Source organism: Rissa tridactyla, chromosome 1, assembly GCF_028500815.1.
Source record: "Rissa tridactyla isolate bRisTri1 chromosome 1, bRisTri1.patW.cur.20221130, whole genome shotgun sequence".
NCBI lineage: Eukaryota > Metazoa > Chordata > Aves > Charadriiformes > Laridae > Rissa > Rissa tridactyla.
In genome coordinates, this window is record NC_071466.1 from 218,794,217 (window position 1) to 218,807,953 (window position 13,737).

The window sequence follows — 13,737 nt, forward strand, 5'->3', positions numbered from 1 at the left end:
CCACCGGCGACAGAAGGTGACGGGCACCGGCTGCTTCCCGCAGGGATGGCAGCATGGCGGGAACAGGGATGCGTCGGGGGGACAACAGCAAACATGGGGACAGCCCTGCAGCAGGGACAGCAGTGAGTGCAGGGACAGCCATGCAGGGGGGACAGGGAGAGCCACGCGGGGGGGACAGCAGTGAGCATGGGGACAGCCACGCGGGGGGGACAGCCGTGCAGTGTCCATCCCAGCAATGGCCGCCTGGCACCCACAGCCCTGACAAGGCCAGAGGGTCTGTACAGGAGCCGAGGGGGGGGAGGAGGAGGAGGAGGAGGAGGAGGAAGAGGAGGCCAAAGGGGAGACGCGTGTGGGGGGTCCCGCGGGAGAGAGTGGGGACCGTGCCAGGGGTCTCACTCCCCACAGTCTCTACTGGCCCATGCAGGCGTGGGTCCCGTGGGAGCACTGGTGGCCCCCGGGGCCATCAGTGGCCGGGTGGCGAGGGCTGTGCCAGGGTGGTGGCCCACAACTGCTGCCCCTGGCCCCCGCCACTCCCGTCCCCTCTGCTGCCCACAGCCCCTCACCGTGCCGTCAGGCATGTCCTGACAGAGGGATCTCACTGTGCCCCTGTCACAACGTCACCGGGGCAGGTGCGGGGGGTGCCACTTTGCCCCTGTGAGGCGTCAGAGGCCACGTTGGCCACTGGAGGGGCCACCAATGGCTGGGGGTCTGCAGCCCAGGGGTCGGGGTGGGGGGTCCCAGGGCACGGGGCGGCAGCACAGGGTCCCCAGCGGGGGCCGAGTGTCCCCAGCCCCTGCCCACGCAGGGGGCAGCGTCCCCCGGGGCCGTGGGCTCAAACATTAACCGGGGGCGGGTTAACTGGTGACCCATTGCCCCCGCGCGGATAAAGCCAGGGGTCGCGGGGGCCGCCCCAGAGCCCACCCCCCCTCGCCACGGCATGAGGAGCCTCCAGGCGGTGAGTACAGGCAGGCGGGACCCTGAGCCCCACAGGCAGCGCCCCACACTTCGGGGTCGGACCCACACCCATTGCCCCACACCTCGGGGTCAGACCCCACACACATCGCCCCACACATGGGGGTCAGCCCCACGTGCATCTCCCTGCACCTCAGGGTCAGACTCCAGACCCATCACCCCACACCCTGGGGTCGGACCCACACACATTGCCCCACATGTGGGGGTGCAGGTCCCCTCAGATGCGCACGGACAGCACACGTACCCCCCATCCATGGGGCCGCGGGGCACAGCCCCACAGCATCCCCCCATGGGGCAGGGTGGGGGCTGGCGCAGCTCAGCACTGCGGCTGCTGCCTTTTCAGGGGGGTAGGGGGGTGGAGACCCCCCCGATGCCCTCCCTGCGGTGGGGGTGCCAGCCCCACGGGAGCAAGTGAACACTCACCCCATAGCGGGTGACATGCTGTGGGGCTGGGGGGGAGGGGGTCCCGCAGCCACGGCGGGGGGGTGCCAGTGCCATGCCGTGCCACACGTTCAGAATCTTCCTTTGGTGATGGCGGGGGCTCCCTACCCTTTGGGGAACACGGCCTGCCCCCCCCCGGGTGTTCTCTGTCACCCCACTGACCGAGCCCGGCCTTTCACCCCCCAGGACGCCAACCCCCCCGAGGGGCCCGAGTCCGGCAAGGCCAAGTCCGAGTACCGCAACTACAGGGTGAGCCCGGGCAGGTCACCCTGCCCTTGGGACGGGTGCTGACCCCCAGGCGGGGGGGTCCTGGGTGTCCCTCATACAGTCCCCGCCTGGGGGACGCTGGGCGGGTCCCGCACCCCCCTGGAGCCCCCGCCCCGAGCCTGCTGCCGCGCCGCAGGAGGGGAAGCTGCTGGACCGCGTCTACAACACCTACCTGCAGATGCACACCCACCAGACCGTCGACTTCGTCCGCAAGAAGGTGTGAGCTCCCACCCCGCACCCCACCGCTGCGGGTCCCACCCTGCCGGGGGGGGGGGGGCCCCCACTCCCCGCACCGCCCCGGGGAGGGTCCCGAGGGGTCCCCAGCGCCCACCATGTCCCCAGAGCGCCGAGTACGGGAGCTGTTCCCTGCGCAAGATGGGCGCCATGGAGGCGCTGGAGCTGCTGGACCAGCTGGTGGATGAGTCCGACCCCGACGTGGACTTCCCCAACTCCTACCACGCATACCAAACCGCCGAGGGCATCCGCAGGGCCCACCCCGACAAAGGTGGGGCCGCTGACCCCCCCCCCCCGGTGACGTGGAGCCCCCATGGGGCCACGTCCCGCGGCGGGTGACGGCCCCGCTTGCCCCCAGACTGGTTCCACCTCGTGGGGCTGCTGCACGACCTGGGGAAGGTCCTGGCACTGTTCGGGGAGCCCCAGGTGAGCAGGGACCCATCTGCATCGCCCCACACCTCGGGGTCAGACCCATGCGCATCACCCCACACCTTGGAGTCAGCCCCACACTCATCGCCCCACACTTCAGGGTCGGCCGCACAGGCATCACCCTACATGCTGGGGTGGGCCCCACACTTCGGGGTCGGACCCACACTCATCGCCCCACACCTCGAGGTTGGACCCATCTGCATCGCCCCACACCTTGGGGTTGACCCACATGCACCACCCCACACCTTGGGGGCGGACCCACAGCCACGGCAGGGAGCGGGCAGGCCGTGGTACAAGCCCCCCAGGGACACCTGTCGCCCCCCCCGCAGTGGGCCGTGGTGGGGGACACCTTCCCTGTGGGCTGCAAGGTGCAGAAGTCCGTGGTCTTCGGGGACACCACCTTCCATGACAACCCCGACACCAGAGACCCCCTGTACAGGTGAGGCTGGACCCCCGGCCAGGGCGCCGCGGGGCGCCATGTTGCAGGCAGGGGGTGTGGGGAGGGGTCCAGCCCCGAGCCCCCCATGCGGCTCCCTCCCCAGCACCGAGTACGGGATGTACCAGCCCCGCTGCGGCCTGGAGAACGTCCTCATGTCCTGGGGACACGACGGTAAGGACCGGGGGGGGCAGCTGGGGTCCCCCCTCCTTGGGGCAGGGCCCTTTGCCCCCATGCCCCCCTTCGTATAGGGCAGGGGCTCTCGGGGTGCCTGCCCCACATGGGGGTCCAGCCCCGGCCCCGCACGCCCCGCTCTCTCCCCAGAGTACATGTACAGAGTCATGAAGGTCAACCGCTTCGCCCTGCCCAAGGAGGTGAGGGCTGGGGGGGGCCTGTGGGGCAGACCCCCGAGGGACGTGGGGCCAGGACCTGCCATGGGGAGGGTGGGCTGGCACGTCCCCGTCCCCCCAGGCCTTCTACATGGTGCGGTTCCACTCCTTCTACCCCTGGCACGCGCACGGGGACTACCTGCACCTCTGCTCCGAGGAGGACCTCCGCATGCTGCCCTGGGTCCGCGAGCTCAAGTGCGTGGCCTGGCGGGGGGCCAGGGGGGCTTTCGGGCTCTGCTAAGACCCCCGGGGGGAGCAGCCGCCCCCCGGCACTGACCCACCCTCGCTCCCGCAGCAAGTTCGACCTCTACACCAAGCAGGAGGAGCTGCCCGACGTGCAGCAGCTGCGGGGCTACTACCAGTCCCTCATCGACAAGTACTGCCCCGGGCAGCTCTGCTGGTGAGCGGGACCCCCGCGCCGAGCGGGACCCCCTCACCAGGACTGCTGCACCGCACCGGGACCCCCCCACCGGGACTGCTGCACCGCACCGGGACCCCCACACTGAGTGGGACCCCCCACCGGGACCCCCGTGCTGAGTGGGACCCTCATTGGGACTGCTGCATCGCACCGGGACCCCCGCACTGCGACCCCCACACTGCAGCAGGACCCCCCACCGGGACTGCTGCACCGCACTGGGACCCCCACAGTGCACCGGGACCACCAGACTGCACGACAACCACCACAATGGTGATCCCCACACTGGGACTGCCGCACTGCACCGGGACCCCCGCACTGCACAACCACGTCCGAACCGGGGACTGCCACACTGCACCAGGGACCCCCGCACTGCACCATGACTGCTGCACCGGGGACCCCCGCACCGCGACCACTGCAGTGGGACCCCCACCCGCCCCACAGCACAGCGATTCAATAAACCTGCTCGTCGCACATCCCCAGTGCCGATCGCAGCCCCCAGCCCCGCTGGGGGGGAGGTGATCACAGCAGGGAGGGGCAGGGGGACCGTCCCCATCCCCCTTCCCCGGGGGGGCAGGACCCCTCCCTCCAGCCCCAGGGAGAGCCACGGGGCTGGAATGTCAAAGGCTTTATTTAGAAAATTATAGGAAACCTCTGTGCTCCCCCCACCAGGAAGCACGTTACAGCCAGAGCCCCCCTGCTCTGGGGGCAGGGGGCTCTGGGGGGGGACACAGCACCCCAGACTGCCCCGAGCACGGGGCCAGGGGCAGCCGGGGGGGCGGGAAGGGTAACCGGGATGGCTGGCGATGCCTTAAAGCTGCTCCCGCCAGCACTGAGCATCCCCCCCCCAAAACAGAGCACCCCCCCCAGCGCAGAGCACCCCCCTTAGCACGGAGCACCCCCCCAGCCCTGCCGGGCTGCAGGAGGGGGTGAGGGGCAGAGGGGACACCTGCAAGCGATGACCGCGCTGTGTGCGAAGGCGTTGGCAGCGTGACAGCAGTGGGGGGTACACCAGCCTGCTGCCCCCCTGCCAGGGACCCCCCCATCCCGGGGAAGCACTGGGGCAAGGGGGGGCAGCGCCATCAGTCCGTGGGTGGAAGACGGGGCCTGGGCGGGTGGCTCCAGGCATCACTTCTTCTTCTTCGTGCCCCCGTGGCCATCGGCCGCCCCTCGGGCCCGGCCCTCGCCTTTCTCCTCCGCCTCTTTGGCCTCCTTCCTCCGCACCTGCCCGTTCTTCTCGCCGCCCCCCCGGTCCGTGGGCTCCCCTCGCCTGGGGCCTTTGTGACGGGCAGGGGGCGCACCCCCCCGGGGCCGGCGGCCCAGGGCTCGCAGGAGGCAGACGGTGGCCGCGACAAGGTAGAGGGACCAGAGGACGGTGGGGCCGGAGAAGGGACGGACAAGCTGGCGCAGGGACCGCAGCAGCCAGGGCAGGAGGGCATCCGCCGGGCGCAGGGGGGACAGCTTGTCCTGGGGGGCGAGGAGGGGGTCAGGGGGTCCCTTGGCCCGAGCACAGCGTGGCCGTGGCATGAGGGAGGGGGTCAGGGGGTCCCTGGGTCGGGAACATGGCATGGCAGTGGCCACGGCATGAGGGAGGGGCTCAGGGGATGCCTTGGCCCAAGCACAGTGTGGCTGTCGCACAAGGGAGGGGGGTCAGGGGGTCCCTCCGTCGGGAGCGTAACGTAGCAGTGGCCATGGCACAAGGGAGGGGGTGTAAAGGGGTCCCTTGGCCTAAGCGCAGTGTGGCCACGACATGAGGGAGGAGGGTCTAGGGGTCTCTCCGCCCAAGCATGGCATGGACATGGTATGAGGAGGGGGGGTCAGGGGGTCCCTCAGTTGGGAGCATGGTGTGGCAGTGGCCACGGCATGGGGGAGGGGGTCAAGGAGTCCCTCGGCCCAAGCACAGCGTGGCCATGGCACAAGGGAGGGGCGTTAGGGGGTCCCTTGGCCCAAGGGAAGTGTGGCCACGGCACAAGGGATGGGGGGGTCCAGGGGTGCCTCGACCCAAGCACAGCGTGGCCATGGCACAAGGGAGGGGGTCAGGGAGTCCCTTGGCCAGGAGCACAGCATGGCTGTGGCACGAGGGAGGGGGGGTCCAGGGGTCCCTCAACCCAAGCACGGTGTGGCCACAGCACAAGGCAAGGGGTCAGGGGGTCCCTTGGCCCGAGCACAGTGTGGCCGTGGCATGAGAAAGGGGGTCAGGGGGTCCCTTGGGCAAGAGTGTAACTTGGCAGTGGCTGTGGCATGCGGAAGGGGAACAAGGGGGTCCCTCGGCCCGAGCACAGCGTGGCTGGCACAAGGGAGGGAGGGGCTCAGGGGGTCCCCTGGCCCAAGCGCGGCGTCGCCATGGCACAAGGGGGATCTGAGGGGGCTCCTTGCGGAATGGCCGTGGCACAAAGCGGGTCCGGGGGGGTTCCTTGTGTCCCTACCTTCAGGCCGTGCTGGCTGAGCAGATTCTCCAGCGCGGGGTCGCCCAAGGAGACGGTGGGGAAGAACTCCTGGAAGTGCTGCCGCCGCCACCATGGCGCAGGGCCCTGGCTGTGGGAGGACAGAGCTCAGCACCCAGCCCCGCGCCCGCCAGCGTCGGCAGGAGCAGGGCGGGCTCCTGTCGCCCCCCTGCCACCCAGGCAGCGAGCCAGCCTCCCCAAAGCGGAGCTCAGGGCACTGCCAAGCCAAGTTAATGAGCTAATTAGCCAAGCGAGAAGCAGCTCCCAAGCTCAGCCCTGCCGTCCCCAAGCTGCCGGAGCAGAGTCAGCACACAATCCTGCGGGGTGATGTGGTGTCACACCACTTTGGGGAGCAGAGCATCTGCAGGGGGGGCCCAGCCCCACTCACCTGCCCTCGGCGCTGCCAGTGAACCAGTACTTGTAGAGCTGGGCGCGGATGTAGACGGGGGGCCGAGCGCTGAAGGGGTACTGGGACTCATCGACCTGCACCAGGCGGATCACTGCCGGAGACACCGTGTCAGCCCCCCATGCTGCGGGGACACCCCAAAGCACTGCAGGGCTGCAGCCCAGCGGCCCCGAATCCCCAGGGAAGGGAAGGGCCTGGAGCACAGACCCACTGCTGGGGGGCAGCAACAGCCCCCATCAGGGTGGATACAGCCCCACCCGCTGCTGAGCACAGACCCACTGTTGGGGGTACAGCGACAGCCCCCATCGGGGGGGGTACAGCCCCGCCTGCTGCTCTGGGGGTGCGGGGGGGTGTCAGCCCAGGCAGCCCCCTCGCTCCCTGCCGCCACGACTGCTGGGAGCGGGGCTGTGGGCTCTCCGCAATGGTGTCAGGCCTGGGGAGCCCCCGGCACAGCCCCCAGCCCCACAGCCCCCAGCCCCACTCACCGTCCTCCTTGCCCTGCAGCAGGCGGTAGACGAAGCTGGTGAACCAGGGGCTGCTGCTGTGGTGGTCCAGTGCCGCGAACCACATCTGCCAGTCGAGGCGGGGCTGGTGCGGGGTGACCACGGGGGGGGCCACGCTGACGTTCCCGGGCTTGTACATGAACTCAATCTCCTGCGGGGCAGGGAGCAGAGTGGGCTGGGGGACCTCCGGCAGCGGGGACAGGACCTAGACCTCCCCCAGCCCCACCGTCCCAGGGCAGAGCTCCCCCAGACTCACCTCCCTCAGCCCCCCAGGGTTACCAGCGCCTTCCAGAGGGGCAAAGCCCATGGGGGACAGCTGGGTGCCCCAGAGGGGACCACACCAGCGGGACAGGGATGTTTGGCTCCACTGGAGTCTGTTCCTTGGTGCCTGTCCCTGGCCACCCCACCTGGCCGGCCGTGGTTCAGCCCTTCCCCACAGCTCCTCTGGTGCCCAAATCGATTGTTGGACTGGATTCACCAAGGCCAAGTGCCAGGTCCTGCTCTTGGGTCACACCAACCCCATGGAGGCTCCACGCTGGGGCAGAGAGGCTGGAGAGCTGCCCGGTGGAAAAGGACCTGGGGGTGTTGGTCGACAGCGGCTGAATATGAGCCAGCAGTGTGCCCAGGTGGCCAAGGAGGCCAACAGCATCCTGGCCTGTATCAGGGACAGTGTGGCCAGCAGGACTGGGGCAGTGACCGTCCCCCTGTACTGGGCACTGGTGAGGCCCCACCTCGAGGGCTGTGTCTGGTTTTGGGCCCCTCACTCCAGGAGGGACATCGAGGGGCCGGAGCGTGTCCAGAGAAGGGCAACGGAGCTGGTGAGGGGTCTGGAGCAGGAGTCTTGTGAGGAGCGGCTGAGGGAGCTGGGGGTGTTCAGCCTGGAGAAGAGGAGGCCGAGGGGAGACCTCCTCGCTCTCTGTAGTTCCCTGAAAGGGGGGGGTAGCCAGGAGGGGTCGGGCTCTTCTCCCAAGGAACAGGCGATGGGACAAGAGGAAACGGCCTCAAGTTGTGCCAGGGGAGGTTTAGGATGGATATTGGGAAAAATGTCTTCATGGAAAGGGCTGTCAGGCCTTGGACCAGGCTGCCCAGGGCAGTGGTGGAGTCGCCGTCCCTGGAGGGATTTCAGAGCCGGGCAGACACGGTGCTGAGGGACATGGGTCAGTGGTGGGCTTGGCAGCACTAGGGTCACAGCTGGACTTGATATTGAGGGTCTTTTCCAACCTAAACTATTCCGTGGTTCTATGAAACGGTAGCTCACCGTCCAGCTCTGCTTGTCGTAGCTGCCCTCCAGCACCACCTCGGGCCGCCCCCCGACACCTGTCATCCTGCGGAAGAGCCCGTAGGAGTTCACCACCTGGAAGCGCTCAACTGCGCTGAACATCTGGTGGATGCCGGGCCACAGCTTGTCGTTGGACTCGCGGTCGATATAGGTGAAGGGCACCTGGGGAGCGGCAGAGAGGGGCCCCGTCACCACAGCTCAGAGCGGTTTGGGGGCCCAGGCAGAGTCTCCCGCTCCCTGTACCCCAAGCCCCTCGCGTGCTCCGCTGTCCCCTGCCCTCCCCAGCCGCTCACCAAGCTGATGGCAAACATCCCCACAGTCGCTGTGGTGAAGACGGCCCACTGCACCATGGCCCAGAGCTTCCAGAAGCAGCCGCGGACACAGGCACACCTGCAATGGGGCAGAAATGGGGCAGAGCTGCAGTCCCACAGGCTGGGGCTGCGGTGGCGAGCTGTGGGGTACAGAGCTGCCCAAGCCATGCCCAAAGCCATGGAGGACTCAGCCCCGCTGCAATGCTGCGGAGGAAAATCCCTCCTACCTCACCCAGCACCTCCAGGCCGGGCCCCCACCCCATGCTGCCTCCCAAGCACCCCACGCCAGATCCCAGTGTCCCTCCACGCACCAATCACACCCTCAGGGACGGCACCGGCCACCCCGTTCCTGCTCAGCCCCTCACAGCAGAGCCTCAAGGCCCAGGGGAGGCCCAGCACCCCCGAAACCCACCTGTACAATGCGGAGAGGATCTCCCAGGAGAGCGAGAGGAAGCCCAGCCCCACCAGCGGCAGGGTCACCGTCTGCAGCCACATCTTGAACTCGTGATAGGTGAAGGCTGGAGCAAGGGAAAACCCACAGGGTCAATGAGGAGCCTCTCGGGCCCCAGGAGCCACAGAGGGTGCAGGGGACCAGGCTGGGCCATGGCAACAGCGGGCTGGTAGCCCCTGCGGGCCTGTCTGTGACATACCCACTTTGGAGTCCAGCAGCCTCTTCTCCCAGTTGATCTCCAGGCCGAAGGATTGGACGCTCCAGTAGAGCAGGAGGGCATAGGTGCTCAGCTCCAGCAGGGTGGAGAGGAAGGACCGCAAGCTGGGGGGCCAGGCTGCCGCAGAGCAGGGCTGCTGAACGCTGGGGGCTCAAGAAGCCTGACCCACCGCGGCACCAAGGAGGGGGGGAAAAGCGTGCCCCGAGAGCCCAGGCACGGAGCGAGCAGCACCGAGCACATCCCTGCAGCAGCAGCCAACACGCTGCTTCACGGGGGCCCCAGCTCGAGCACCCCACGGGCACAGACCCCCATCCTGGGGCAGGCGAGACAGCCGTGCTGGCAGCTGCTCCCACAGCACCGAGCCAGAGGGCAGCCAGAACGACCCCTCTCACTGTCACGCCCGGACAGGGATGGTCAGTGATGGTGGCCTGTCCCCTCCCCACCCTGGGCATGGCAGAAAGGGGATCCCACCTCCCCAAATAAGCCGCCCGGGGACTCACTGCTGGCATGCCGCCTCTTGCTGCGCCCCAGCCAGCGCCCCACGTGCTCCTCGTCCAGCAGGGAGAAGGCCAGGGCGATGGTGAGCATGTTGAAGAAGTTGTAGTTACCCGTGAGGATGATGAGGACCTGCAGCAGCACCTGGGGAGGAGCAAAGGCAGGGCTGGGGTCTCTCAGTGCTGGGGGGCAGAGGTGTTAGACACCCCACCAGCAGCAGCGTGGCCACCCCAGCACCCACAGTCCTGCCTGCAAGAGCCCACAGAGCAAGGAGCTTGTCCTGCTCACAGGCTGAGCTGGGTCCCTGTCCCTGGGGAGCCCCTCGGCACATGAAGCAGCACCCCTCTGCCCACCCACCTGGCTGTAGAAGGCAAAGAGCCGGAGGCGGCGGATGGGCGCGAAGAAGAGGAGCGGGATGGCGATCTCGATGACGTAAGTGGCCACCACGCTGAACTTCTGGAACCAGACAGGCAGCTGGTGGGCAAACCAGGCAGCCGGTGTGGGGATGCACTGGGTCTCGTAGTGATAGGTGAGAGCTGGGGGGGACAGGAGGGGTCAGGGGTGCAGAGAGAGGCACAGGGACGCAGCTTTGAGCAGGCACAGCTGGCACAGAGCCGTGCCCAACACAGGAGAAGTGCCGGCAGCCTCCAGCTGCCTACGGGGCATGGGAGGCACAGCCTGAGGCTCGGGGCAATGCTCCGCTCCCCCTGCCTGGCAGGGGTGCCCCAAAGCCTGTGCCACCCCGCAGCCCGTGCCACCCCTCACCTGTGAGTCCCCACCAGGTGGGGCAGCGGCTGGTCAGCTTCACCACCCCGGAGGCGAACATCAGCCGGAAGAGGAGCCAGCGCACCAGCCAGAAGGTGACACTGTCGTGTGGACGCCAGGCCGTGGACCGCCACTTCAGCAGGTGCAGGGGGGCCACCAGCACTGCCAGGAACCCCGCTTCCAGCAGGAGGCTGTCCCTGTGGGGAACACAGCTGTCCCCCACCGCCGCAGACCCTGCGGGCAGCCAGCTCTGCCTGGCCGTGCTGGCACTGAGAGCCTGGGTGCCGAGGGGCTGGCCAGCATGCCACCCCTTCCCGAAGGCGGTGAGCTGTGTCACTGCTGCCCGCAGGGGACACAGCCCTCCGTGCCATGGGGCTTGGGCAAGCTGTAGCCCAGCCGCAGTGGTGGCAGGATGGCTCCCCCAGCACGGAGCCCCTGTGGCAGCCCCCCGGCCAAGCATGCTGGAAGGGCTGAGGTAGGGCTGACTTACCACTGGAAGTAGAGGAAGATCTGCCCCACCTGCAGAGAGAGGGAGCAGGTGATGAGCAGGGTGCAATTTGGCCCCCGGCCTTTCCCCACAACAACCCCATGGCTGCAAATCCCTCCCAGTTCTCCTTGGTACCAGCCCAGGCTGGGGATGGAAGGACGGAGAGCAGCCCTGAGAGAAGGGCTTGGGGGTGCTGGCGGGGCAGGGGGGAAAAGCCAGCCATGAGCTGGCAATGTGCACTGGCAGCCCAGAAACCCCCCGCAGCCTGGGCTGCATCCCCAGCAGCGTGGGCAGGGGGGCGAGGGGGGGATTCTGCCCCTCTGCTCCGCTCGGGGAGACCCCCCTGCAGTGCTGCCTCCAGCGCTGGGGCCTCAGCACAGGAGAGACACGGAGCTGTTGGAGCGGGGCCAGAGGAGGCCCCAGAGATGCTGGGAGGGCTGGAGCCCCTCTGCTGTGGGGACCCTTCAACACAAACCATTCTATGATAAAAGGGAGTGAGGAGAGGAAGGCCCAGCCGGCACACGTGGCCGGGAGGAGGCAGAGCCATTCACGCCGTGGCACGGTACCCTCGCAGCCACACCAGGAGACGGAGTCCCCACAGGTGGCAATCACCCAGGAGTTCCCAGCCCTGGTTGCTGCTTCTTCTCCCTGCTGAGGCAGCGAGTCACTCCAGAGCCCCGGCTCCCACCCTGCCTCTCCTTGAGCCTGAAACATGGGCCATGCAGCTCGGCAGGGCTTGGCAGAGCTCCCTGCGCGAGGGGGGCCACTCACAACAGCTCCCCCTGGGGCAAAAGTGTGAGCAATTCATAGGGGATGTGGGGTAACAGCGCTGCAGGGCAGCCCCCCAGCACAGGAGAAATCCCGCTCCCATGCTGGCCCCCTCACTTTCCTGGCCTCCCAGCCCTGTCCCCTGCAGCCACCGGTGCTGGGGACGGCCCGAGCCCCAGAAGGAGGGACTGGCAAGGGCTGCTGGCACTAGGCTGCCTTCGGGCAGGGCAGGAGAGCTCCTCCCTGGGGTATCAGTCACCCAGCCTGGGAGGGATTTCCCGAATACATGTGGTTTTTTTTACTCTTTAATTCCCCTGGTTTCAGAGGGAAGAGAAACCTCCTCCCCTCACCGCCTGCGCTAGCAGACTCTGACTCACCCGAGCTCCTCTACACGAAGCCAAAGCCCCAGGGGCGAGTACAAGCAGCTCGGGAGGGCGGATTTGTGGCTGAGGGGCACAGAGTTCTCACAGGACGTGGGGAAAGGGCCCTAGGTGGGCAGGGGATGGAGCTGTCCCCACAGCAGTGTGGGAATTGGCTTCATAGGCAAGTCTGGGAGAGGTTTACCCCAGGGAAGGCACAATGATGGGGCTGTACCCCCTGCCACGAGCCAAGAAGCTGCCAGCACTTTCCCCTGCTCCATCAAAAGGGAAGCTGAGTGTGCCAGGAGCTCATAGGACAATGCTAAGGCAAAACCATCACGCTCCCACCCTCCTAGGACCCAGCTCCGACCCCTCCAGGGCACCACAAGCCTCCCTTTCTCCCAAGCCCCCCCAGTCTCCTACCTGGTAGAGCGAGAGGTAGAGCATCCTGAGCAGGGCAAAGAGCAGGCTGTCCCGCAGGGGCTCGAACAGCAAGGCGCCGAAGGAGGCGAGGATGCCGAGGAGGCAGAGCAGTTCCATCCCCAGCTCCGTATCCAAACCCAAGTGGGGACCGAGCCACAACAGAGTGGGAAAATCCCGGAGCTGCTCCCACAGGCCCTTCCCGCTGAGGCGCAGCATTTTGCGAGCCGGTAGGATGCCATCTCTCCCATACAGCCCTGGAAAGGGAATGGTGACAGTGAGGACAAAGCCTCCTCAGCCCCATAGATGTGGGGCAGGAGAACTGGGAGCCCCCTAGCCAGCGCCTTGACAAGCAGGCAGCTGGCCGGGGGGCTCCAGCTAGTTCTTCCTGCACTCTGGCATCCCAGTTTCCTCATGGAACTGGGAAAGGAACAGCAGTGGGAAGAGGCCAGCAGCTGCCAGACCCAGCGTGGCTACGTGGAAAGGCGATGAAGGCCCTGCCCGCTGCAGGGAGGGGAGATCTGCGTGGGCAGAGCTCTGTTGTGCTGCTCCGGAGAAGGGGGTGTAAGGGTCTGGAGCGGCCCCCAGACCCCCAGGGTGGGGTGAAGGCAAAGAGAGAACCCTCTCCCCACGGAGGGGGCCTGGCCTAGGCAGCTCCCGCTCTCCCCGGTGCTCAGGTTAGGGCACGGCTCAGCCCCTCGCAGCCCCCCGGGGAAGGAAACGGGATGCTAGAGGGAAAACCGCTACCAGGGGTCACTACCAAGCCCGGCAGCGATGTGGAGCCCGCGGGGGTCTCCGGGACAGCCGTCGGGGCGGCAGGCAGGCTCAGCCCCGCGTCCCCGGGGAGGGGCTGTCCGCATCCCCCCACGCCACATGCAGAAGGGGGTGACTGGGCACCCAGCGAGAGGGGCTGCGGGCCCATCCCGGCTGCGGGACGAGCAGCCCCGAGCCCCCGCCGCAGACCGAGCTCCGCTGCCGCCGGCGCGACCGACCCGGCCTGCCCCAGTAAAGCCTCTACAGCCTAGAGCAGTCAGGCCTACCCGCCCCCCGGGGGGGCCTACACCCCCGCCCCCCGGCCCCCCGCAGCCCGGGGACCCCCCAGCAGTCCCCCACCGCCGCTGCCACCACCACCACCGTACCGGGGATCTGGACATAGAGCGAGGCGAAGGCAGCGAGGTAGGCGGCGGCCAGCCCAGTCAGAAAGAGCGAGCGCGGCCGCCGCGGCGGCTCCCCCATGGCGGCGGCGGCA

At 67.9% G+C, this 13,737-nt stretch overlaps 2 protein-coding genes across 4 annotated transcripts in view; one reads left to right on the plus strand and one right to left on the minus strand.

Moving 5' to 3' along the window:
- The first annotated feature begins 3 nt into the window (after window positions 1-3).
- Window positions 4-3,742, plus strand: MIOX (myo-inositol oxygenase). Of its 3 annotated transcripts, none has more exons than XM_054200304.1 (10): window positions 4-955; window positions 1,600-1,662; window positions 1,817-1,897; window positions 2,023-2,185; window positions 2,273-2,340; window positions 2,673-2,782; window positions 2,886-2,953; window positions 3,104-3,153; window positions 3,251-3,363; window positions 3,464-3,632. In XM_054200304.1, the coding sequence occupies exons 1-10, from the start codon at window positions 938-940 to the stop codon at window positions 3,570-3,572; spliced, it is 843 nt and encodes a 280-aa protein (XP_054056279.1). In that variant the 5' UTR covers window positions 4-937; the 3' UTR covers window positions 3,573-3,632. The 3 variants fall into 3 exon arrangements, with proteins under 3 accessions (XP_054056279.1, XP_054056270.1, XP_054056260.1); XM_054200295.1 differs by lacking the exon at window positions 4-955 and adding an exon at window positions 3,641-3,742 and having other exon boundaries at window positions 1,481-1,662; window positions 3,464-3,607; XM_054200285.1 differs by lacking the exon at window positions 4-955 and having other exon boundaries at window positions 1,481-1,662.
- A 454-nt stretch (window positions 3,743-4,196) lies between these two features.
- The window catches only part of LMF2 (lipase maturation factor 2), a 106,887-nt gene continuing 97,346 nt past the window's right edge, over window positions 4,197-13,737 (minus strand). Inside the window, exons 2-15 of the mRNA XM_054200235.1 lie at window positions 13,628-13,736; window positions 12,492-12,745; window positions 10,945-10,973; window positions 10,455-10,651; window positions 10,047-10,225; window positions 9,695-9,833; window positions 9,177-9,311; window positions 8,939-9,044; window positions 8,509-8,605; window positions 8,195-8,377; window positions 6,919-7,087; window positions 6,416-6,527; window positions 6,010-6,118; window positions 4,197-5,050 (exon numbers count right to left, since the gene is read on the minus strand). Coding sequence (XP_054056210.1) covers window positions 4,712-5,050; window positions 6,010-6,118; window positions 6,416-6,527; window positions 6,919-7,087; window positions 8,195-8,377; window positions 8,509-8,605; window positions 8,939-9,044; window positions 9,177-9,311; window positions 9,695-9,833; window positions 10,047-10,225; window positions 10,455-10,651; window positions 10,945-10,973; window positions 12,492-12,745; window positions 13,628-13,724 — 2,145 coding nt within the window. The 5' untranslated portion in view covers window positions 13,725-13,736 and the 3' untranslated portion in view covers window positions 4,197-4,711. The remainder of the gene's footprint in view (window positions 5,051-6,009; window positions 6,119-6,415; window positions 6,528-6,918; window positions 7,088-8,194; window positions 8,378-8,508; window positions 8,606-8,938; window positions 9,045-9,176; window positions 9,312-9,694; window positions 9,834-10,046; window positions 10,226-10,454; window positions 10,652-10,944; window positions 10,974-12,491; window positions 12,746-13,627; window position 13,737) is intronic.

Excerpts from the sequence above, each read along its gene's own strand:
- MIOX (XM_054200295.1), top strand. The coding sequence starts at position 1,504 with ATGGCGGGGGCTCCCTACCCTTTGGGGAACACGGCCTGCCCCCCCCCG. Across the intron at positions 2,186-2,272 it reads CAGGGCCCACCCCGACAAAG|ACTGGTTCCACCTCGTGGGG; the intron begins GTGGGGCCGCTG and ends GCTTGCCCCCAG. Across the intron at positions 2,341-2,672 it reads CACTGTTCGGGGAGCCCCAG|TGGGCCGTGGTGGGGGACAC; the intron begins GTGAGCAGGGAC and ends CCCCCCCCGCAG.